Source organism: Bicyclus anynana, chromosome 8, assembly GCF_947172395.1.
Source record: "Bicyclus anynana chromosome 8, ilBicAnyn1.1, whole genome shotgun sequence".
Classification (NCBI taxonomy): domain Eukaryota; kingdom Metazoa; phylum Arthropoda; class Insecta; order Lepidoptera; family Nymphalidae; genus Bicyclus; species Bicyclus anynana.
Window position 1 is genome coordinate 4,611,311 of NC_069090.1, and position 25,317 is coordinate 4,636,627.

The following is a 25,317-nucleotide window of genomic DNA, read 5'->3' on the forward strand; positions in this document are numbered from 1 at the left end:
TATCGCACTTCGGTTGGAACGACCTAAACTCATCCACACCGCGTTCCACATTTAACTTCTAGTTTACCTACGCACCGGTGGTTGACTTGGCTAATAAACTATTTAATTTCACTAACAGTTTTAGTTTTAAATTGTTCGATTATTGGTAAGTTTAGCTTGTATATTATATTGACTTTTCCTTGCACATTTTATAAAACTTACATCTCTCTTAGATAAGAGCGATGAAAGTTTAAAAATAGCGTTAAATTTTCAAATTTCTCTTCCTAATTCTAGTAATACTCATATGTGTATGAGTATTAAAAACCAATTTAAATAAATAAATTGGTCTAACAAAATCTGAGTTGAGAATCAATCTAAAAAAAATGAGATTTTTTTACTAGCGTAAGTTAAATATTTAGTTAAAATTAATAAAATCAATCAATAATTCATTTGTGTCACGATGTTTTTCCTTTACCTTTGACGATTGAGTGACGATGCAGTCTAAGATGGAAGTAGGCTAGCTCGGAAGAGGTACAAGTTTATTCTATCCATACCTCTCGATATAGTCAGTGATAGCCCAGTGGATATGACCTCTGCCTTCGCTTCCGGAGGGCGTAGGTTCGAAACTGGTCCGGGGCATGCACCTCACACTTTTCAGTTATGTGCATTTTAAGAAATTAAATATCATTTGTCTCAAACGATGAAGGACATCGTGAGGAAACCTGCATACCTGAGAATTTTCTTGATTCTCTGTGTGTGTGAAGTATGCTAGTCCGCATTGGGCTAGCGTGGCTAATGTCTCTCATTGTGAATGGAGACTCGAGCTCAGCAGTGAACCGAATATTGGTTGATAATGATGATGATGATTAAGAGAATCAAAACTCATAGCGTACCAGTTCCCGTAGTATAAGAACTAGTTTCAAATTCGAGGAAACCTCGGCAAAAAATGTTCAATCCCATTTCTGAACTGTTTATAATGATTCAGCGTACGGAACCGTCTGTAAGCGAGTTAGACTCGTACTTGTCCAGTTTTAAGTTTATATTTAAAATAGTAATTTATGTACAAAAATACTTAAAATAATATAATAAAAGAACTTTCAAAATTCTGCCCCTAGAGGATTAGAAAGGGGTTGAAGTTTCTTTTTATCCCGGAAAAATTCAGTTCCCGCGGGATTTGTAAAACAGAACTCGTGGGCGTTCTCTAAAGAGACAACGATATTTCAGATTTCGTAGCTATTTTTGACAATCGCTCTCTCGCCACGAGATGTTGTATACATATGAGGCATAAAAGGGATTGAACCCAGGACTTAGTAAGCTGTAACCACAGTAGTTGACCGCTGGATCAACGAAAATTAATTATTTTTTGACAATTTACTTACTCTAATCAAGGCTCAATGGTCAGGGACGTAATTAATTATTTTGTCAATGCATCTAGTTACAATATTTACGTTTGTACATAGGATGAGTACATAAGACAATACATGTTAACTGTTAACCTATTTCGTAATAGGTATGTATTCGTATAGACTGAAACAGGTCAAATTCGGTTCATTGAAGATAATTTGAAAGTTTTTGTTGGAGGCACAGAATAAAAATAATCCAGAATGAGTCTTTACAAAGCGTGGTGAAGCCGGTAAAACACATAAAAACCTGTCATGCGTCACCTTGACATCCGCATAACCAAACATTTTTCATAATTTGTAATTAAAAATTTAACAAATTACGTGAATTAATGTAATAATCAATAATTAACAATAAAAAATACTCCATCTTATTTCTTTAGATTTTGTTTTAAAAATATTTAAAAACAATATTGAACATTCTTGAATAATATTGAACATTCTGATGCGGCGCTTCATGTCATACTGACTCGAGAATGTATTCGTTTTTGAATTTTGTATCTGGAACGGCTACGACACCGTCGTGTTCCGTGCACTCTATCTGCCTATTATTCTTTAATCTGTGGTTGGAGGGCATTATATTATAATTAGTACAGAAGCAAAAAATATATTTTAGATTTTTTGTCTGTCTGTACGTTGAATGCGAAATTCGAAACTACGAGAATTCATGTTTTAACTAAGTATATTAATTTGATTCTCGTATATTTACGAGTAAACACTATTTTTGAGTTTTTAACAATCTGATACTAATTTTATAAAGCTGAAGAGTTTGTTTGTTTGTTTGAACGGCCTAATCTCAGGAACTACTGGTTCGAATTGAAAAAATATACATGTTTTTTTTCAAGCACGTTAAGCTGCTGGTTCCGCTCATTATTTACATATTCTGACAGTGGTCGTTAATTGAACATTATGACGAATCCGCATTGTAGCAGCGTGGTGGGTCTAAGCTCTATATCCCCTCTCCTATAAAGAGGGAGGCGTGGCCTTGTAGTGGGCTGTTAAAATAGGCTGATTATGATGATGTTCGCGAAACATAAAATAAGTAAATAAATATTAACGAATTTATTACGTCGGTAATGTAAAACAAAAATTTAAAAGAAATAAAATCTCAATATCTCATAGTCCGACCCAGGACTCGAACCCACGACCTTGTGATCTGAAAACACATAGGCTAACCAATAGACCAACGACCGCCAACATAGGCTATATTTTCTCTTTAAAATAATACACATGATAGGTATAATTATTAATGTAAATCACATTGTCATTGGGGGTTACAAAGTCAATATAATTTCATTGTTATAAGTCAGTGAACGCGAAGTAGCAATGACCATACAAATCTTTCACATTTTGCATAAAACCGACAACCGAATTAACGAAAGAACGCCTGTCATCCTACTAATCCTACTAATAATATAAACGCGAAAATTTGTATGGATGTTTGGATGTTTATTACTTTTTAACGCCGCTATACTGAAGCGATTTGGCTGAAATTTAGAATAGAAATAGATTTTACTCTGGATTAACACATATGCTTCTATTTATCTCGAAAAGATCCATGGTTTCCCGAGATTTGCAAAAACTGATGATTTTGATGATATGAATGCTCAGACCAATTATTGTATAGGACCTGGCTCGCTAGATGTTACTTTTCTGTCAAAGTATATGATCTAATGCGATTATAAAAAACTGTCTCTATATAATCGGTGTTAAATAGTTGTAATCATGTTCATCGGATAAAGAGCTCCGTAAAATACCTTTTTGTGTAATTGAAAGGTGTAAAAATTAGACAAAAACTTCTAGTTTAGTACAAGATATATACCAAATGTAAGCTCGATTTCCTTGGAAAATGACAGACAATTTTGTTCGTGACTATGAGTGCGATACAGGTCCTTCTATAATTGGTCTGAGTATGAATGTTTGTTACTCTTTCACGCCTCAACTACTGAACCGAATTAGCTGAAATTTAGTATTGAAATACATTATAGCATGGATTAACACATAGGCTACTTTTTATCCCGCAAAATACTTGGTTCCCGAGGGATTTGTGAAAAGCTAAATTCCACGCAGACGAAGTCGCGGGCGTCTGCTAGTAATCACATATTGTGACTTTCCTCGTGCAAGGCGACGAAAAAATGGCAGCGTGTCGATTATATTCAATGTTCTATCAGCTTTTCAACTGACGAAAAACAAAGAGAAGGTTAACAATTCGACGTGTATTTATTTTTTTATGTATGAACACTTGTAACTTTTATTGAGGAGTCCGATTGTGATTTTTTTTTTTAATTATTTTAATTAGAAGGAGTATATCTCGAATTAGGTCCCATATAAATTAGGAAAAAAAAACCAACTCTAAGGGTAGGAAAACAGGGGATGATGGATTAATTATTGTAAAGTATAACCACGCATAATTTTTTATAGTGTTGTCAGTAGTAGATTTTGATAATTCTTTTTTATTAGACACTTCAAAATATGTCCCATATTGGTTTGAAAAACAGTATCTACACTAAGGGTGGGAAAATAGGGGTGTATATTAATCACTAGCCGGCGCTTTGCAGTTTCACGCGTGTAGTTCCCGTTTCCGTAAGAATACGAGGATGAAATATCACTAGCAAATAACGGAGCTTTCTAGTAGTAAAAGATTTTTCATAATCGGTTAAGTAGATCCAGAGATTACAAAACCAAAATCTTCACCTCTTTATAAGAGTTTACTAGACGCCCCGCGGTTTTACTTGTGTAGTGCCCGTTTCCTTGAGAATGGAGATGATGACTAGGTTTGAATATATTAATAATTATTATGATACGTTTGGGTAAATAAATGTGAACTAATTTTTACATAAAAAGCAAAGATTGTCTGGATATTTGTAAAATAAATAAAATAATAAAATTTCAAAATCTATTAATTTTTTTTTATCGTAATTAACTGAATATTCATAGAGTTTTAGCTTCCTTACATTAAATGTGACATTTTTCAATACTTGAACTATAAACATAAACGCATAAATAACAAATATATTAGTAATTTTGTTTGAACGCCCATACAAATCTTACTATCATTAAGACCTACGACGTCATTAAATCGTACTATTTTGTATAGGGCGAAAACTGTCATCATCCCTATAAGGAGATATCCTTATATAGCTGAAAAAACCACATGAAAGATAACAAGCGTGTCTGAAAACAAAAATCTTTATGATAGGTAAGCCTTGAATTAATATATTGAATTAATAGGCTTGGCGCCTCCTTCAAAGTGATCAATAGGTGGAAAATACTATAATGTTATTTCTTCCCTTTTTAGGTTCGTTCATCGTACGTTATTGTTTCGAAGTCGGAAATTTTAACTTATTAAACTAGTCGCGGTTACACGCGAAGTTAGCTAATTCTGTCTGTTTTTGTACAAAGCGGACTTTGACCAACACCGGCACTCCGTTTGCCTGAAACGAGTGCCGCCGGTAGACATTACAGCCAATCATGTCGAAACTTACGCAACCACACACAATGGACCCGCATATTAATATATTACACCAACAATAGATATCTATCTATCTATCTATTCATCATCGTCAGCATTAACAACTCAATCACTCAATATCACTGGACGGTGGGGTCCCAAGGTGTTAGAATGGCGACCCTGCACCGGAAAGCGCGGTGTTAGTCGACCCCCCACTAGGTGGACCAAAGACATCTAGCGGTTTGCAGGGAGCCGCTGGATGCTGGCGGCTCGGCTTTGTTTGGAAGTCCATGCAAGAGGCCTATATCCATCGGCTGTTAATGATCATGATGAAGAGGCTCACTGTTGAGCAAGAGTTTCTTATCAGAATGAGTGGGGTTAGGCTAATAGTCCACCACGCTGACCTAACATGGATTACGCAAGCACGCACAATGGACCTGCATATTAATGATACACCGACAATTTACTTCATCGTCGTCATTTTTAACAACCCATAGGCTCACTGTTGTGTCGCTGGTGCGACGAGATGGACATTAGGGTCCCGAGTTGCTGAAAAGCGCAGTGTTAGTCGATCCCCCACTAGGTGGACCGAGGACATCAAGCGGGTTGCACTGTTTCGTTTGAAAATCCATGCTAGAGGCCTATTTCCAGCTGTGGACGTCCATCAGCTGTTAAAACTGTGACAATTGTGATTAAATAATGATTTATTTATTTTGCTATCTTCCGCGAAAAGTCGACGAACCCATGCGACAACGTCACCCAGGTCCGACAAAATACTCTCTACGTACGTGTCATCCTGAAACCAGAGCATCCTCAGGAGATGTTGACTCTACAACGTGCAATTAATTGCACGTTGTAGAGTCAACATCTCTGAATTGAAACGTACGTAGAGAGTACGCAAAGTAACGCCTGTTTCTATCCAATATTTAATTGTGATTAACATTAATAAGATAATATAGTTATGTCCATAATGGCTCACTGATGAGCACGGGTCTCTTCTTAGAATAAGAAGAATAGAATAAGAGGGATTATAATAAGCTAAGAGTCAACATCGCTGGCTCAATGCGGATTGGCAGACTTCAGACGCGTAGAGAAATAAGAAAATTCTAAGGTATGCAAGTTTTTTCATAATGTTTTTTCTTTTCCGTTCGAGACACGTGATATATAATATCTCAAATTGCACAAATCTGAGAAGTTAGAGGTGCCCCGGACCGGATAGAACCTACGATATAACCTATATACCTCCAAATCATATACACTGGGGTATAATGAATGGCATTGATTTGGAAGATTTTCATACTGTACCACCGCGGTCGTATTGTTTACATCAATCGCATAGATTAAAGAATAATAAGCAGATAGACCGCATGGAACACGACGGTGTCGTAGCCGTTACTACAAAATTAAAAATCGAATACGCTCTCGAGTCAGTACAACACGAAGCCTCGCATCGGTAATTTTCATTATTATTCAAGAAAAATGGCATCCTAAGTTTTTAAATATTTTAAAAACTGTTCACAAAAACTAAATGAAGTCGGTTAATAAATAAGATGGAGTATTTTTTTTATTGGCATTTATTGATTATTACATTAAATTACGTAATTGTTGATAGTGTTAAATTTTAAGTTAGTATATATGCGGATGTCAAAGAGACGCGTGACGTCTGTTTTTTTTGGATATCGCCGATTTTACCAAGCTGCTTGTAAAGACTCATTCTGGATCATCTTTATTCTGTGATCCATCGTAAACGGTAGATGCAATGATGTACGTACGAGTACTATAAATAATTCAACGCGCATATAACCACAGTTGCATCACCGTTCATTATTACTCAAACAGCTGATTAGTTGTAATGTTACTGCGAAACGCAAGCGGCACTCCATATTAGCGTAATACCTTCAACCCTACGCACTGCCACGCATTATTATTTACTCAATACATATAAATAAAGCTGAAGAGTTTGTTTATTTGTTTGTTTGATTAACACCATTTAGACTTTTGTAATGGAAATAATTTCTGACTTAAAATTTTCCGCAGTTAATTAGGTACGTATTTTGTTTTTATTTCAGAGAATAATCACTGAACAAAATGGCGCCCACAGTCGCCGAGTTCTACGAAGGAAAACATGTGTTCATAACAGGAGCCACCGGGTTTGTAGGAAAGGTAACGATTTTATAGTCACCTAATCATCGATATAAATCGTTAGATGGACCCCTCCATACTAAAGAACGCACAATTTTATGCCGAAGACGTGCTCGCACATCTTTTCTTAATACGTAACAAGCGTATGCTGTGAGTAAACGTGGACTTAAAAAATATTTACCTACTGTTTTTTTTTTTATTTTAATCCCTAAATTATGCCTTCGTGTTCATTTTGAAAATGTAAAAACATAAGCAACAATAAGTGATGACGGACTCAATGTGCGAAACAAATGACAATTCCGCGACGCTTTGAGGCCCTTCTAACGATCTACGATTGATGCACCTAATGAATTATTTGATTTTTATCATAGCTCACAAGCGAGTGCTGATCTTTAATAAATATAATACCTCAATACTCGAGATTAATATTGTAGGGAGCCTCAAGGATTATTAAGTTAAATAAATCGTCCATTGAAGTTGAGTTAATTAGATATCAATCCAATAAAAAAAAAACTCAATTAAATTTCGTAGATTCAATTCGCCCCTTGTACGTTGTCTGTACATAATTCATCCTTACTTACCATCCAGATTGTTGTCATGGAAAAATTATACGTAGTATATTTATGCAATTTTCTACAATAGAAATTTCTTTCTATATATCGATATATTTCGGACCCTTATTCCATGTACCAGTAGCGTAGCGTGCCTTTGATAAGTTTGAAATTTAAAGAATGTTTCCAACTTTAGGGCACACGCTTAACTGGGGAAGAAAAATAGTTTTTTTTTTTACTTTTTACTTTACTAAGTGAGAACTCTGTCACATGTTTGTCTGTCTGATTTTTTGTTAAATTTTTCCGGAAAGCATCAGATTGAGCGAGATTGTGAAGTACATTTTGCTTATTTTTGCTTTCACACATAAGGGGCCCTTGTAGTCCGGGGGCCCCGTATCATTAATACAGCGATAGCTACGCCTCTGCCATGTACATGCTACACGAAATTAATATTGTTTATATTAATATATTGTTTAATTTGATATGAGTCAACAACCCTATTTCAGGCTTTAGTAGAAAAACTGCTAAGATCATGTCCCGGTATTCAAACTATTTATCTCCTGATGAGACCGAAGAAAGGAATGTCTGGTGAAGACAGGTTGAAAGAACTTTGCAACAATTTGGTAGGTACAATATTCAGAATTCAGACATTACGCTTTACAAGCAAACATTTTGTATTAGAGATACGCACGAAAGTGTTTTTCAGATAGCTTGGGTTCGGTGACAGTTGCTTTATGACGTTCAAAATACCGGCAAACTTTCAAGAGTGAAACCAACTGTCACCGCACCCATGCTATTTAAAAATTGTTTAGCGCGTCAAAACTGAGGCGGACAAAAGCGGCTAATTGTCTTAATTTCATTGAGTCGATAACAACGAAAGTTATCTATACAAATAATACCTAAATATTGTTGGTATACAATGTCGAGTTGTGTGTTCAGTAACTGTAAATGTAAAAACTGCAGTTTCTAAAAAAATATTTGAAATTCGATATTCCTGATGACAATACGTAGATATTGAACTGCGTTTGTAAACAACCTATGAAGGCATATCTATTTGCCGAATAATCTGTGGATCTTACGACCCTAATAATAAGGTCTACCCTAACGCTTCATATATATCTAAGATGGTGACCATTACGATAATAAAACTCGGAACTACGATTAATAAAAATGTGAAAGTCACTAATTTTAAATTTCAGTTGTTGCTTAAAGTTATTTTGAAATTACAATACAATTAATCTCCATTTTTAGATATTTGACTACTTGAGAGACAAACAACCGGAATGTTTTATGAAAGTCAAACTGATCGCCGGCGATGTGTTGGAGGAAGAGCTGGGCATATCTAACGACGATCGACAAGAGTTGCAGAAGAATTGTAATATTGTCATTCATAGCGCTGCGTGTGTGAGGTATTTATGTCTAGAACGAGTCTTTACAAGCAGCGTAGTGAAGCTGGTGAAACCCATAAAAAATCGTCACGCGTCTCCTTGGCGCAAATGGAGCGCACGTAACACGACTGTGTCGTATCCTAGCCTAATACAAAATTCAAAAACGAATACATTCTCGAGTCAGTACGATACGAAGCGTCGCATCAGTAAGTTTCAATATTATTCAATGGCGTCTTATGTTTTTAAATATTTTAAAAACTGTTCACAAAAACTAAAGATATGAGATAGAGTATTTTTTTATTGGTTAGATTACCTATTGATTATTGTTTTAATTGTTTTTAGTGTTAAATTTTGAAATACTAATTGTGGAAAAAGTTTGTACCTATATGAGGATGTCAAGGCGACGTTTTTTTGAGTGAGTTGTTTCAGCGGCTTCACCACGCTGCTTGTAAAAAGTCACTCTGTATAATATTGTATTGTTGAGAATCCGAAAGCAGGTAATTTATCTATATATTTTTAAAAAATCTTGGTCAAAAAGGCCCTTTCCAAATATTCATAGCAAATTTAGAATTTCAAGATTTTGCTATTGTATTTTCTAATAACTAATTTAGTTTGCTAGTGTGTGCATTATTAAATCCTTCTTACAAAAATGTAATTTGGTTTTCTAAATAAGCTTATGGGATTTAATATGTAAACCAAATTTGATATTTTCATGTTAAATGGATTTTGAGTTATTAAGTAGATAAAAGTGGCCTCAAATGGCCTTGTCGCTTGATCAGCTGTTCTCTATATTTGACTGACGCACTGCCGTGCGTCTTGATCCCATAAAAACATACTCGTAGATATGAAAATGGAAGCAAAATTCAAACGATATACATTTTTGATGTTTATTGTTATCTCATGCTCTAAAATAGCATGCTAAAGACGTGCTATTAAGCATACTTATCATCAGTTTACTTGCTAGCAATAAGCATGCTATTTTGAAGTATGCTCCTAAATAAGCATGCTCAAAGCAAACATTCTAATTACACATGCTAATTTGTATCTATCGCTCTCTGTCTATAGTATCGTGTTAAACACGTAGAGATGAAGGTGAAGAGAATACAGAATAGCAATGCTGATAAACTAGCAGACTCAATAAGCAAACCTGTTCAGACGCACTAAAAGCACGCCCCCTTCCACCCTCGCAGCAAGTAGCATGCTCATAAATTGCACGACTGTTGATTCTTGAGCAAGCTCGAAATAAGCATGCTCATTATTAGCAATGTTGCGATACACATGCTAATAAGTAGCAACTGCTCAATAGTAGTATGCTTTCGTGCTTGAAATGAGCATGTGTAACAGTAGCTTTAATTATAGTGTTAAATATCAAAACAAACGAAGGCTGGCGTTCGCTCTAATTTAGCTGATACGCTGTCACGATCTCGATGTACGTGTGGATAATAATTTTATAAATGGAAACTCTTTTCTTTCAGATTTGACAAAAACTTGAAAGATGCAGTGCATATGAACACTAGAGGAACTCTTCGCGTTTTAAAATTAGCCGAGACAATGGAAAAGATTGAGGTGGGTTACATCAATGTCAAATTAATAGTGTTGTTACTAAGGTTGGACGCTTACATTTTTTCCGAATCCGTTTTCCTTGTTCGGAAAACCAAATGCATGAAATCAATATAAATAATCTCTGACGCACACGTACCTACGTGTTATTCCGAACGGAACAAATGAATGCGAGTCCTGCGAGCCTTAATATTCTTTCCGAATGGAAAAAACGTAAAGCCTGCGGTAGTGTCTCGGAATTCCAAATCGAAATAATCGATTCCAAATCGATTAGGAAAACGAATACGGAAAACAAGTTATATTATGTTATATTATATTATATTATACAATGTTATATTATTTTCCGCAGGCGTTCGTTCATCTATCAACAGCGTACTGTCGATGTCAGCTAGATGAGCTGGAGGAGAAGCTGTATCCAGCCGCTCACGACCCTGAGAAGCTCATGGACCTCTTAGAGTGGCTGGACGATGATACGCTGGCATACTTGGAACCAAAGTTTGTACCCCTGCACATTTTGTAATTTAAGCTCAAAACTCATCTATCACCACGTACAAGAACCGGCTACGTATCACCTCGCCGTTCTACTTTATGAAATTAATCTACGTAGTCTCATTATCATCATCATTAACAGCCGATGGGCATAGGTATCTTGCATATACTTCCAAACACTACGGGGTCGAACTATTTACCACCATTCAGAGGCTCCCAGCAAGCTGCTAAATACCCAATAAATGGCGGTATAACGATTTTAATTCGGCTAGACTTCATGAGTGTCACAAGTGCGAGAAGTCTAGGCCTGCTATAACCAAACCGCATGCCCAGCGTAATTATTTATGAACAAATAGCCGACGCCGCGCGGTTTCACCCGCGTAGTTCCCGTTTCCATAAGACTACGGAGATAATATATAGCATGTAGCCTTCCTCGATAAATGGGCTATCTAACACTGACAGCATTTTTCATATCGTACCAGTAGTTCCTGAGATTAGCGCGTTCAACCAAACAAACTCTTCAGCTTTTTAATGTTAGTATAGATAACCTTGCAAAGTATGCTAACTAGTCTAGTCGTGCCTAAATTATGAAATTAATAATTACTTTCAGGTTAATATCATCTGAACCTAATACTTATTCTTATACAAAAGCCATAACTGAAGACTTAGTGGCCAAATATAACGCCAAGTTTCCAATCGCAATTGGACGGCCTTCTATTGGTAAGTAGTAAATATAATTATATAAATAAACTTGAATTCGGTATTGTATTTTTTTAGATGAAAGTATAATTTAATTGTGTAAACATTATATTTGTAGTAACCGCTGCATGGAAAGAACCAATGCCTGGGTGGGTTGATAACTTGAATGGCCCGACTGGTCTTATAATAGGAAGTGGAAAAGGTAAATATTAAAATTAGTATAATCTTCAAACAATATAAAACATGTATAAAGTTACGTCACAACGGTTATTTTTAATATCCTCCTATCCTATCCAAAATCATTCCAATAGCCAAACAACAGGCATTGCCGATATAACAAACATTTATGGATTGGAAAAATGAAATTGAGCAGAATATGAAGCAAAAACGCACTAAAGGGCAAAAGTATAATTTGCAAGCCAAGTTTTAATAGACATTCATCATCATCATCATCATATCAGCCGATGGACGTCCACTGCAGGACATAGGCCTTTTGTAGGGACTTCCAAACATCACGACCCTGATTTGCCTGCATCCAGCGAATCCCTGCAACTCGCTTGATGTCGTCTGTCCTGCTTCACTCCTTATTTTAGCGTTAGATGTTCCTTAATAAATAAATAAATTTCTGATACTATCACGCAGAGTTATTCCAAGCATAGCTCGTTTCATCGCCCGCTGTGTGACTCTGAGCCTTCTTATGAGGCCCGTAGTTAGCGACCAAGTCTCGGAACCATAGGTCATCACCGTAAGTGTTGTTTAATGGTTTAAATTATTTGTATTCTCAGGTGTCATTAGAACGATGCACTGTGAACCATCTTATATGGCGGATGCCATACCCGTCGATATGGTCGTCAACGGATGCATACTGATAGCTTATGTCACGGCCCTTGACAAGTAAGTGGAGTTGGATGAATTGGTTCAAAGATTATAATAGTGATAATGATCTTAGTTAAAGCTTTAGCTTATCAAAGCTAACTTTCAATTACGTATTTCATCATCATCATCATCATTATCAACCCATATACGGCTCACTGCTGAACTCGAGTATCCTCTCAGAATGAGAGGGGTTAAGCCAATAATCCACCACGCTGGTGCAATGCGGATTGGCAGACTTCACACACGCAGGGAATTAAGAAAATTCTCTGGTATGCAGGTTTCCTTACGATTTTTTCCTTCACCGTTAGAGACACGTGATATTTAATTTCATAAAATGCATTCAACTGCAAAGTTGGAGGTGCATGCCCCGCACCGGATTCGAACCCACACACCCTCTGTAATCGGAGGCAGAGGTCATATTCACTGGGCTATCACAGCTCACATTACATATTTACTTCAATAGATCTTCCATTTACTTAAGATAATTTTCTTTATTATCTTCTATATTTCTAAAGTTATTGAAATCTTCTTTACTTGCAAATAACTAAGTAAGATCACCTCAAAATATTATTTTTCTCTATTAGTATTACTATGAAAATTGTTACTTTTTGTTGAATAATTATATAGTGTGTGTGTAGTGAAGTATATCGGGGCATCGACCATATTCCACTTCTGATATCGGAGCCGTACTAAATACTAATTCTGATAACGGAGAAGCCGTAGCCTCAGGGCAGGTTCAAAGCTTTATGTGTCAAGGATGGCAAGATACACAAAGTAACATTATCGGTCATTATTGGAACGACCATTTAACTTACAACTACAGTCCTACCCTCTATATTGATAGGGTTACTAGGGTTATCTATCATATGGCTAGGAGTCAGCCACCAGCTGATGTCAGACTTGAAACTTTAAATTTTTATTTTTGTAGGCCAAAAGATATGCGTATATTCAACATCACTCTTTCTGGTGTGCAAAAGATAAAGTGGAAAGAAGTGATTGAGTTGGGTGAAAAATGGGTGAACATATACCCATACACCGTAGCTTTATGGTATCCTGGTGGAACCATTAAATCTTATTGGTTTACGCATCAGCTTATGGTGATACTGACGCATATCATACCAGCATATTTCGTGGATTTGTTGCTATTTTTATTGGGAAAGAAGACATTGTAAGTAACTTTTCACTTGATGTACCTATATTTGTTGTAATAGGCTAGTTGACCCTTTTTTTAATAGTCTTAAATTTGTTAATGGTCTTAAAATTGTTCATTTTCGTTCTACTAGATTGAAAAAAAGTCATCATGTTTTTTTGAGAGGTGTTTATTTGAAAATTTCAATTTTTAAATTTTTTTTGACAATACGAGCTAAAACACTGTTGGCCATATTTCAACTGTTTCATGACGTCACATTGACAAATCCTTTACAAACGGAGCGTTTGACAAAAATTGTTAATTTTGTGTCGTCACAAAATTGACGACAGCGTTAATGACGTTTGGAAAATTTGAGAATGATTTTTAAATTTTTAATTATTGATTAATTTTTTTTATCTCGATGTATTTCGGACCCTTATTCTATGTACCACGCAAAATTTATATTTTTATATTAAAGATATGAATCAACTACCATATTACTAAGATGCATTGATAATAATTAATAAGAATTAACATACCTATTTATGGAATCACAAAGACTAAAGTCATTGCATGCAATGCGTACTAACCATTGATCCATGAAACGATATCTGCATAGACAATTATTATAGCAAAATATAACTCACTATAGCTTGGCAACTTCGTTCGTAACACTCCCGATGGTTGCGCGGACCGGGGGGCGTGTAGCGTTGAATGAAAAACCCATGATTAATGCATCTCAATTCCCCGCACGCACGTTTTCACAGTATTTCCCCCCTTTGCCCGCATATCATAGGAGTGTCACCAACGAACTTGCCAGACTTATATTACTTATTTCATCATTAACATTTGGAATCTTGTTTTCCAGCATGGTGAAAGTACAAAAACGTATAAGCCACGGTCTCAGCATTCTCCAGTACTACACAACAAAAGAGTGGCATTTTAGGAACACGAACTTCTTGTCCCTCCAAAAACGTATAAGTGAGAAAGAGAACGAAATATTCTTTACCGATGTATCCAAAATAGATAGAGATACATATTTGAGGGACTATGTGATCGGTACAAGAACATATGTTTTGAAGGAAGACGCTTCCAGTTTACCTAGAGCAAGAAAGTTGCACAGAATGTGAGTATATTGTTGGAAATAGTAGTCTGAGACGTATATGACGTCGATCTCGTGTTGGCTTGTGCCGAAGCTAGGTGGTGCGACTTGTTTCGTAAAGAGTAGGGATTTAGAGAGAGGTAGCGATCAGTTGGCAGGAACGACTTGTGATATAAGGCGCTCGTCGTCCGGTCGGCTTCAGTGTGTCCATATTACTTGTTGTGTAAATCTTTATAGGTCACTTGGGATAGGCAGGGAGAGTGACTTGAGTGTAAACGGGGAGTGTTAGTTAACTATTAAAGATGTCTTTAACCCTACACACAACGTTCACAAGTGCGTGACTCCACTCAAGGTCATTCTCCGCCATTCTAGGGTCTTATTTTGGTTACAGTTTGATTTGTGAATTAAATTGTCTTTATTTATCTTTGTTCGACATTGGTTTTCTTATTTTTGTAATCCACTTCTGAGTCTGCTGAAATATTGTCCTTTGATTAGTTATTCACTGTAGCAGAAGTATATTTATTATCGATCGACATGGTTTTGTTAACACTTTGCTCAGATTATCCTACTTATCCTATACTATATACAAATACCTTTTATATACCTACTTATAAAACGCGCATGCTTAAAAGATTAACTTGCCTATTCACTCTCTTCTTAAATATGTCGAGATTGTAGAAATTCGGAAACACTGACCGGTAGGTAAGTTAGGAAGTAGGTAGGTACCCGGGGCGATGGTTCCTAACAACCCGATTCCTATCGGGTTACCTTTTAAAAATCCATGAGTCTTACGGACGTAAATAATTTAATGTACTCAAGACATTGAGACTAAAAAAACACATGAACGGATTACCTATGAAATAATTTCAGTCTTCGCTACTGGTAGCCTCTACTTTCCTACCTACTTCCTAACTTACTAAAAGTAGTACCTACTACTGAAAAGAATCATACTAATTAGCATTCCAGATAGCCTTTAGGATGATGAATGTATCATGTATTCTGCTATTTCTGTGTTTGCGTTAAATAATTTGGATACAGGTTGTTTTTAGTTGAAAGCTGAAGTTTTGTATCAGATTATAACAAAATTTATGTTTTTTTTAAATATTAATGTATTTTTAATTTTGTTTGCAGACGTTATATCGTCGATATAATCACGAAGATAATCCTCTATTCTTTGTTCGCCTGGTTTTTGTATTCAAAATGCGGTATTTTCGAAATAATTAGTTCCGTAGATGATTCAATTAGAAGCTGGATGAACATAGAAAACGTTGATACTAAAGTCACAGAAGTAGTATGAAAATTTTTCATTTAATTCGAAATGTATAAATAATTTAGTTAAATTAATTAAGATTTATGGTGACATGATTTAAATAAAGTTACGCTAAGTTTAACGTTTATATAGTTTTCAATGATTAAGTGCATCTTAAAATAATATAGTGTATATTTTTAATATATATGATGTTCTAAAATGCTGCTACAGATTTAATGTTAATAATTAAGAACAGAAAAATATGTTTTACCTACTACCTATTATTACGTATTTATAAATGGAATTAGATATGTATTTTATAAGTCACTAGCGGACTCGGTCAAGCTTCGCTTTGACTTACCCCTACCCTACTCCTACCCTACCCCTACATTAACCTACTCCTACCCTACCCTACCACTTATTCTTTGCTATAAACCTCACGGAGCCCGAGACCTTTCCAACGAATGCAAAACCATGGAAATCGGTTGGTCCGTTCTGGAGTTATAGCGCCAGGAAGGAAAACCCGAGTTATTTTTATATAGTAGAAGATAATAATAAATGTCATGTGTAAGTTATGAGAACGAATTAAAGCCAAAGTTAATATTCCAAAAATTTTTTTATTGTTCTAAGTACGATTATTGAATACAAAAATTGAGTTTTGTTTTGTTTACTTTACAACTTGGATATTGGATATGGACACTAATAAAACTGGTAAAAAAAAAACTAATCATTAATAGGTGGCAAATAATGCAGCGCTACAAAATGTATACAATTTTCATGTAATTACTTAAAATTATATCTACAAGAGATTGAAAGTATAAAGTATTTAATACAAGAAATTGGTCAACTATTCACTTTAACATAAGTAACTAAGTAAATTTTATTATTTACTACCGATTAATACTCTTAAGCAAAAACACTTAATTATTCCATGTAAATACCTATATTATAATTACTCTACAATGGCTTTAGGAGTTATTTCTGTCGGCGAAGACAGAAAACTAAAGAACGAAGACAACCAGCCGCTCATCCAGTACAAAATCAGGGCCCAGAATATAAATCTCGTAATAATATCCACGAACCACATTCTGAAAATAATAATAATTTACTTTAGCACTTAAACAAACAAAAATATTTGAAAATAATATCTCAGCATTCCATGGATTCACTGTGCAAATGCCGGGTCCATCGTGTGGTAGAGAGAATATCCCGAGCAGAGTCCGGGACTTGTGACCAACGGGACTAAACTTAGGGCACCCTTTTTTCATTTAATTAATTTATATTTAATCAAATAACAGATTAAGATGCAGTGATTAAATTTAAATCAATGTGAACATGTAGAAAACAATAACAACTTTATGGAAATGAACCAATAAAGTAATGGAATGCAAACAAAAAGAAAAATTAAAATATATAAACACACAAGAAAGAAGTAGAAAGATGGCTTGGTATTAGTCAACATTCCAAATACAGAATAGCAGAGTACTAAGAATACATACATTTTCATGTGACGTCTGGCAGCAGGCAGAGTATCGTCATACTCTTTCAAAATGAATACTCGAGCAGCTCTAATGCAATCTTCAAAATATTTTGAAATGTCTAAACCTGCAAATAGATTGATAAAGCTGATCAACGAAATGTCTTAAATTAATCTCCGTGCATGTTATTCTTGTACAACACACACAATTTTCAAGTAATATGATTGATAAGATGATTGGAAACCCATTTCATCCAAATTTTGGATACAAGTAAAAAGAAATTGGATCAAAGGAATTGGTTTTCATTGTTGCGATGCTCTTCCCAAAAGTTTCTGACATTTCTAGATCTTTTGTTTTCAACCTATTCTTCTATAATATCTTTTTCTCTTAATTAATACTTAATTAATACAAAAAGGATCTTCTGTTTTGTATTGTACAAAACCAATGTTGTATACTACTTCTAATTTATCAACATAACCTGTCTTTTGAAAAGTTGTAGGTATTGTAAGCTAAGCCTAATTGTATGACTTTTGAATTCCAAATGAGTATTCAATTTAAATTTCCTTGTTGGTACAGTTTTTTTTTTATTCTTTACAAGTTAGCCCTTGACTACAATCACACCTGATGGTAAGTGATGATGGAGTCCAAGATGGAAGCGGGCTAACTTGTTAGGAGGAGGATGAAAATCCACACCCCTTTCGGTTTCTACACGACATCGTACCGGAACGCTAAATCGCTTGGCGGTAGGTCTTTGTCGGTAGGGTGGTAGCCACGGTCGAAGCCTCCCACCAGCCAGACCTGGACCAATTAAGAAAACCTCAATCGGCCCAGCCGGGGATCGAACCCAGGACCTCCGTCTTGTAAATCCACCGCGCATACCACTGCGCCAAGGAGGCCATAAAAAAAACAGTTTGAATAAAAAAAAAAACAGAATTGGCTAACCAAGTCACATAGGCCTAACCACAGCCTGGAGTTGGGAAGCTGGTGGCATCACACCCGGTTCCTCGGAGGTGACATCATATCATTAACATCCGATAGTGGCCGTTAATTTGAAACTATCGTCTTGATTCCGCCAACCCGCTTTAGAGCAACGTGGTAGCTCCATATCCCTTTAACTAAAATGAATGAAGATTGTTTTCTAAAGTCACACAAATTCTTACCAATAGCGTCAACTTTGTAATCCCGCCGTTCTCTAGGGTTCAGGTAATTGCGATACGTTTGAGCGATATCAGATTTGAAGTCCCACTGGTTATTTGTATAGTATTCAAATACTTCGAAACCTTTGCTAATACGACGGTGAACACGCATCAAACTGCAAAAGAGGAAAAGTACATTACATTTTTGCAAAAATTGGGAGTTTTTTTTTATTATTTTAGCATTCTATTCAGACTTCTTTTTGTATTAAGATTCCATAGCTTTAGAATTGTCTAATTAGACATTGTAAAATATCTACAATCAGATAAAAACATAATTGGTGGCACTTACACAGGTTTATATCCGAGACAGAACAGTAGTGTATCGACGAAGATAGCAGGAAGCCAATGGAAGAACAGCGCGCAGATGTTGTGGTATAGCCGAGAGTGTTTCATAGAACCACCTGGATACCTGGATTGACAAGTTGTTTTAAAAACTTGATAATATTAAAATAGTTTAAGTAACGATTTCTTAAAGATATTCCAGTGACGAAGCATTTAGGCAGTCTTGTCAGATTGGTGACGACTTACAATAAAATGCGGCGCATTTCGGTACAATTTTTAAAGTTATCTTGAAAACTAGTAACTCATGAATTTACAATACTGAGTTTTAACTCTTCTTGTTTATTAACTCACCACGCAACACCGTTCAATGGTACTCTATTCATAATTATCTCCCTTCCAGCCTCAATCATCTCCGACCAAGTCACCTTGATTTCTGCAGACGATGTGAAATTTACCACATTATGTTGTGTGTCTCTGAAAATAAAAAAAAAGTTCATATTCAAACAATGTTCTAATGATAAATATATGGTTTTCTAAATCGGAATATCTGTTCCGGTACGATGTGGTGTAGAAACCGAAAGGGGTAGTAAAGGATTTTCATTCTCTTCCTAACAAGTTAGTTAGTTATGGTGAGAATTGAGATTTATTACCCCAACAACCTCACAATAGTAGATTGCGCATTTTCGTAATAAATAATGTGATAATAGGAGAGTGAGGTTTGATAAAAAACTGGTGCACATCTAAAGCTTGACAGCTCTGTGTGGCGTGTTTTATTCTGTGTCTGCCCAAACCACCATATAGTTACCCATTTTTAAGGTAATGCCAAGCAACAATCATGATGCCGTTGATGAAAACATCCACAGGCAAGTAGTCAGCATAACTGTTTCCTTTGCAGTACATCGTTCTTATAACCCCTTTGCCAGCACCTGAAATTTAGACGCAGTAGTCAAAGACTAAACGAATAATGTACGTAGACATACCTATTACAATTCACACAAAACACAACTACACCCCAGATCCCAAAAGTCCCAAATTTTCGTTACGATCCTGACGACGATATAAAAACAACCGACAATGCTTCCTTGGCTAAGCTAACACAGGTACAGGGCGTTTTCGCCGACGAAGCGAGGTCTCCGATGTCTAACGTAGCTTTTTGAACGATACGGGGTCGCCCGGATTGATACACTCAGACCAAAACAACCTTCCAAAACGTATCTCTAAGCCGTGGCCTGAGTCTCAGACGACCTGACTGGAGACGTCCTTAGAGAGTCGTTCCGTCCACCTCTTCTGCTTCTTCCTTCGGGTCTCATCAGGCGATGCTTCTACGTTCGTCCAAACCCCCGGGTGATGCCGCTGAAGTCCCATTAAGGAGCCTACGGTACTTATGCAATCATTATTTTGAACCCACATTTGGCTCACTGTCACTGCTGAGCGGATCAACGCGGATTGGCAGACTTCAGAATTAAGAAAATTCTCAGGTAGATTCTTGAAATACACATGATTGAAAAGAGGTGGAAAACGCCCTCCTGAATCTTAAGCAGAGGTTATATCACGGTTTACACAATCAGAATAAAAAAACGAAACACAAATTCATACTTTAAAAACATGCTTACCAATAAGAAGACCAGTGGGACCGTTTATATTATCTGTCCATCCAGGTACTGGTTCTTGCCAAATGGGAATTACTGTAACAAAATGGGTACACGTTATTTGTTATTGGGTTCTTATGTGTGTCTTCTACCTTTTACCATTACCATACCATAAATAGTAACTTACCAATAGAAGGACGTAGAATTACTGCTGGTATATGCTCCATAGCTTCAACGGCTAACGCTTCCCCTAAGGCTTTTGTGAATGCATAAGAGTTAGGCAATTTGCTCAGTAATCTGAAAAAATCAATTGAAAAATGGATGATAGTTAATTATCACTTTTGCTTAATTTTAAATTTAGAATATTAATTTCGTATTAGCAACATCATGTAATTTGTAATTTATCGTTTAACTCACTTTGGGGTTATAGTGGCAATTGTATCATCATCCATCCATTCCATAGCATCTATGATCTTATGTGGATCAGCTGGTGGGGGATAAGGCCTTTCTTCCAGAAGTTTCTCGTGTAAGTGACAGTACGCTGTTGAAATGTGGATGAAAAGCTGAAAGAAATACCTATATTTGAAAGAGTCACATTACATACATTTTTGGTTCAAATTTGACAATCAATCATTCATATATATATCCCATAATCGGTTCAGTGTTGAGCAAGAGTCTCCTCTTAGAATGAGAGGGGTTAGGCTAACCACTACGCTAACCAATGCAGGTAGGCCGATTTCACACACGTAGAGAATTAAGAAAATTCTCAGGTATGCAGGTTTCCTTACGATGTTTTTCTTTTACCGTTTGAGACACGTGATATTTAATTATTTTTAATGCATGTAACTTAAAGATCACTATTAAATAATGACCGGGACGGCTTAACGTGCTCTCTAAGGCAAGGGGGGTGAAAGCAAAAAAATCTCAGTTCGGAGTTGGGATGTTTGTGGCGTACAAACTTGAAAGCTCAGAACTTTAACTGAAATTTTCTTAAAAGAAAGAAAAGCCGAGCCACGATTCGAACCCAAGGCCTCGTGAATGTGACGCCACGTAGGCTAACCACTGGACCAACGAGGCAATTATTTTTAGCTTTTAAGTATTTTAGATACCTAGCTACTTCTATAAGTTAAATAAATGAATTGAGACTGACCTTGAGATTTTTACATTTTTTTGCTATTTCCAGAATAAGTTTTGTACCCCGAACATTTAGTAAGACCGCTTTTTTTAATTCTTCGTCAAATCTGAAACAATATTATTTTATGAAAACCAAAAATACTTTATTTTTATTCAATAACAACTCCTTAACTGTGCTCTCATCATTATAAATATAAAAAATCTCAGGTATTTTCTGCCTTTCCTTTTCCTTTGTCTTTGATGATGAGACAAAACGTTAGTTTGCTTTTTAGAGTAGGTAAAGCATCTTTGAAGTCAGTAATTTTTTTTTCTTAAATGTTTTTTTTTTTTTTAGTATGTCCTAGCTTAGTGACCGTAAACGCCACAGTATGGGCAATTTCGTTCACTTATTTCAGTTATTTTGATTTTAACAAATAACTACTAAACCAATTTTCGTAAAAATTAAATGGGACTAATTTGGAAGTATACTCACTCAAACAAACAAAAAAATTTCAAAATTGGTTTATAAATGTCGAAGTTATGAGGTAACAAACATTAAAAAACACGCGTCGAATTGAGAACCTCCTCTTTTTTTTTGAAATTGGCTAAAAATTAATTTTGATTTTGAAACTTTTAGCAGATTCAGAGGTGATTACAAAAATAAGAAAACTAATGTCGATCAAAGGTTATTACAACATTTGTCAGGACAACTTAATTAACAAATCAAACTGTAACCAAAATAAGACCCTAGAATGGCAGAGAATGACCTTGAATGAAGTCACGCACTTGTGAACGTTGTGTGTAAGGTTAAAGGTACTTTTGACTGTTAACAAATACTCCCCTTTTCCACTCAAGTCACTCTCCCCGCCTATCCCAAGTAACCCATAAAGAATTACACAACAAGAGGTGTGGACGGCTCGAACGCCACGAGCATACTGTCCGTACCTCAAGTCGTTGCAACGCGGCGATAACAATACTGACCTGACTGTAGCTGCAGCGTGTATAATCATGTCCACTTCATCGTAGATCATCTGTCTGTTAGCTTCGCTGATGGCCAAGTCTGGGGCACTCATGTCTCCATCTATGATCTGCATCTTTTCCAATAAAGGCGCGATACTACCTCGGAGTGTACGGAGTTTCTCGAATAACTGGAATTAAAATCGACCGCTTAAAGTATGAACAATGAGAAGTATCACTTCTAACCCATATTCGGCTCACTGCTGAGCTCCAGTCTCCTCTCAGAAACCTGCATACCAGAGAATTAAGAAAATTCTCTGGTATGCAGGTTTCCTCTAAGACACGTGATACAGATTTAATTTCTTAAAATGCACATAACTAAAAAGTTGGAGATACATGCAATGAAGAGGACTGGATTCAAACCCACACCCTCCGAATCGAAGGCAGCGGTCAAATCCACTGGGCTGTCACGGCTTTTTATTGCTTTAGGCATGACTAATCCAGACGGTGTCAACGCCCTTTCAAAACATGTTTGCAAAATTTTAATAATTATGTTATGTGTTTGTTGTATGTTATTTAACATTTCTACATACATTAAATGCAAAAAATTAAAAGTCTTGGGAAGTTAAACAAATTGCAGAGATTAATCTTTCGAAACTAACAAAGTGGCTGAGAAAATTCGAAATTAATTTGCCTCAATAAAACGAAAGTCTCTCAAGTCTTAATAGGCACGACATACATGATTTCAACAGTTTTATAACATACAATTTTTTTTTATGTTTTGAAAATTAAAATGTACCTTTCTACCGAGTAAATCTGAATTTTAATTTATTTTGGAAAGGAATGCGGACATATACGACCGTTTAATAATCTGATGTTAAGAAACTAATCCTTACTAAATGTTGATTCATCATTAGCAACTCTTGAGAGAATAGAATAAGATAAATAATTGTTAAGTATTTCTTTTTATTTAGGTAGTTACAAAAACAAAATAACGTACCTACCTGCCAAATTACCCAGTACATATAACATATGTATGTATATATTATGTAGGTATACCAAACTATACATACCTATTAATTATATTCTAAATATCACGCTAATCTAAAAATCGCTATTCTAAAAATTGCTCGTTGTAGGTACACAGCCTTACACATTGCTGGGCTGCACAGGCATGATGCAACTCTTCGTTTGACTTAACCATATCTACTGTGACTTAACTCATGACGACATTTTACTTGTACCTATCGCTTGTGTTCACGTGAATCAGTGATATTTATCTAGAATGTACCTAAATGTTGAAAGCGTTTGGTTTTTAAATCTTGACTTGCGACTAAGGTTGCCAGGCCAGAAAATGCAAAGGCCGGACTTCGCACTATATAAGGCCGGACATTTTGCCCTAAAAGCCGGACATGCTTTTTTATTGCCAAACTTATTGTTTTTACAGCTGGGCTGTTGAAAAAAGTATTTATAAGTGATGTAAAGTGACGATGAGATCGAAGATGGAGTGTGCCAGATATATGCACATTCGATATTTATTAAAAGATGGACATAATATTATTATAATAAAAAAACTATATTTATAATAAAAAAACTCGTTTACGAATTTGAAATGTTTATTAAGTTAGCGAGAATCGCCACTCTGACAAAAAACTTGACAAAAGCCGGACAGGCCGAACATGTACATATTTGGCCGGACGCGACCGCAAAAAGCCGGACACCTGGCAAGCCTACTTGCGACCTGTGCTGGTATTTGAACGGGTGCGGGGTATAATGTGTTTTTTAACCCCAGCTAAGGGTGGTTTCAAAGTCAAAGTCAAATATCATTTAATTACCAATTAAATACCGATGTGATAAATAAGACTTTCTAAATTTGCAATCTTTGTCAACCGTTCGGGTCACTGAGCTCGAGTCTCCTCTCAGAATGAGAGGGATTAGACCAAATAGTCCACCACCCAAAGCCAATTTACCGTTTGAGACACATGCTATTTACGAGTAATTACATACACAGCTCACCATTGAGCACGAGTCTCCTCTCAGTATGCGGATTGTAATGCGGATTGGCAAACTAAATGTTGCTTAATTCGACTTTAATAACTAAACTTTACTAAACAAAGGGTTTATCTCTTTCCTAGTTGTATCGCTTGAGCAATATCAGAAAGGCAGTCAGGCAGGTAAAAGGCATTGGCTGACACCTACCTAGCAACAAATAATTGACCCAATTCATCAGTAGGTACAATACTCCAAACAATACATTCTCCAAATATTTATTTTACCAAAGAATTTAAAAGGAGGTTGGTGAAAGTAGGCGTTATCACAAGTAACATTTTTACAATTTAGCCTGTAATTGATATCTTGTTAACAGTGGCGTGCATAAGGTTGTCGATCAGGGTATGCACTAGTAATAAAATCAAGCAAACTGGAAAAAAGTATGTAATAAGCACTAAGAAGACAACTCTTAGGGTATGCAGTACTTTAATGCATGTATGAAGTGCACGCCATTGCATGTTAACGTCATCAACTTCTTCATTCAACGTAAACGTTTGAATCCCGGGGCATGCACTTTCAACTTTTCAGTTATGTGCATGGTAAAGGTATATATGTGCATGGTAAGGATATACATCGTGAGGAAACCTACATTCATGAGAATTTTCTGAATTCTCTGTGTATGTAATTACTCGTAAATA

The 25,317-nt window shown here is 35.9% G+C and overlaps 2 protein-coding genes across 2 annotated transcripts in view; one reads left to right on the forward strand and one right to left on the reverse strand.

Annotated features, from left to right (window-relative positions):
- On the forward strand, window positions 1–16,627 carry LOC112058631 (putative fatty acyl-CoA reductase CG5065). The gene is made up of 12 exons (XM_052882949.1): window positions 1–145; window positions 6,900–6,993; window positions 8,030–8,146; window positions 8,775–8,932; window positions 10,387–10,477; window positions 10,821–10,966; window positions 11,571–11,680; window positions 11,778–11,861; window positions 12,445–12,553; window positions 13,464–13,703; window positions 14,533–14,790; window positions 15,898–16,627. The coding sequence occupies exons 2-12, from the start codon at window positions 6,919–6,921 to the stop codon at window positions 16,061–16,063; spliced, it is 1,554 nt and encodes a 517-aa protein (XP_052738909.1). The 5' UTR covers window positions 1–145; window positions 6,900–6,918; the 3' UTR covers window positions 16,064–16,627.
- LOC112058630 (fatty acyl-CoA reductase 1) overlaps window positions 16,613–25,317 on the reverse strand; it is a 27,758-nt gene continuing 19,053 nt past the window's right edge. Inside the window, exons 4-14 of the mRNA XM_024099547.2 lie at window positions 22,655–22,821; window positions 21,711–21,801; window positions 20,978–21,123; window positions 20,748–20,857; window positions 20,585–20,656; window positions 19,777–19,897; window positions 19,323–19,445; window positions 18,979–19,098; window positions 18,654–18,805; window positions 17,515–17,620; window positions 16,613–17,103 (exon numbers count right to left, since the gene is read on the reverse strand). Of these exons, the coding sequence (XP_023955315.2) occupies window positions 16,968–17,103; window positions 17,515–17,620; window positions 18,654–18,805; window positions 18,979–19,098; window positions 19,323–19,445; window positions 19,777–19,897; window positions 20,585–20,656; window positions 20,748–20,857; window positions 20,978–21,123; window positions 21,711–21,801; window positions 22,655–22,821 (1,344 nt within the window). The 3' untranslated portion in view covers window positions 16,613–16,967. The remainder of the gene's footprint in view (window positions 17,104–17,514; window positions 17,621–18,653; window positions 18,806–18,978; window positions 19,099–19,322; window positions 19,446–19,776; window positions 19,898–20,584; window positions 20,657–20,747; window positions 20,858–20,977; window positions 21,124–21,710; window positions 21,802–22,654; window positions 22,822–25,317) is intronic.

Excerpts from the sequence above, each read along its gene's own strand:
- LOC112058631 (XM_052882949.1), top strand. The coding sequence starts at position 6,919 with ATGGCGCCCACAGTCGCCGAGTTCTACGAAGGAAAACATGTGTTCATA. Across the intron at positions 10,478-10,820 it reads AGACAATGGAAAAGATTGAG|GCGTTCGTTCATCTATCAAC; the intron begins GTGGGTTACATC and ends TATTTTCCGCAG. Across the intron at positions 11,862-12,444 it reads TATAATAGGAAGTGGAAAAG|GTGTCATTAGAACGATGCAC; the intron begins GTAAATATTAAA and ends TTGTATTCTCAG.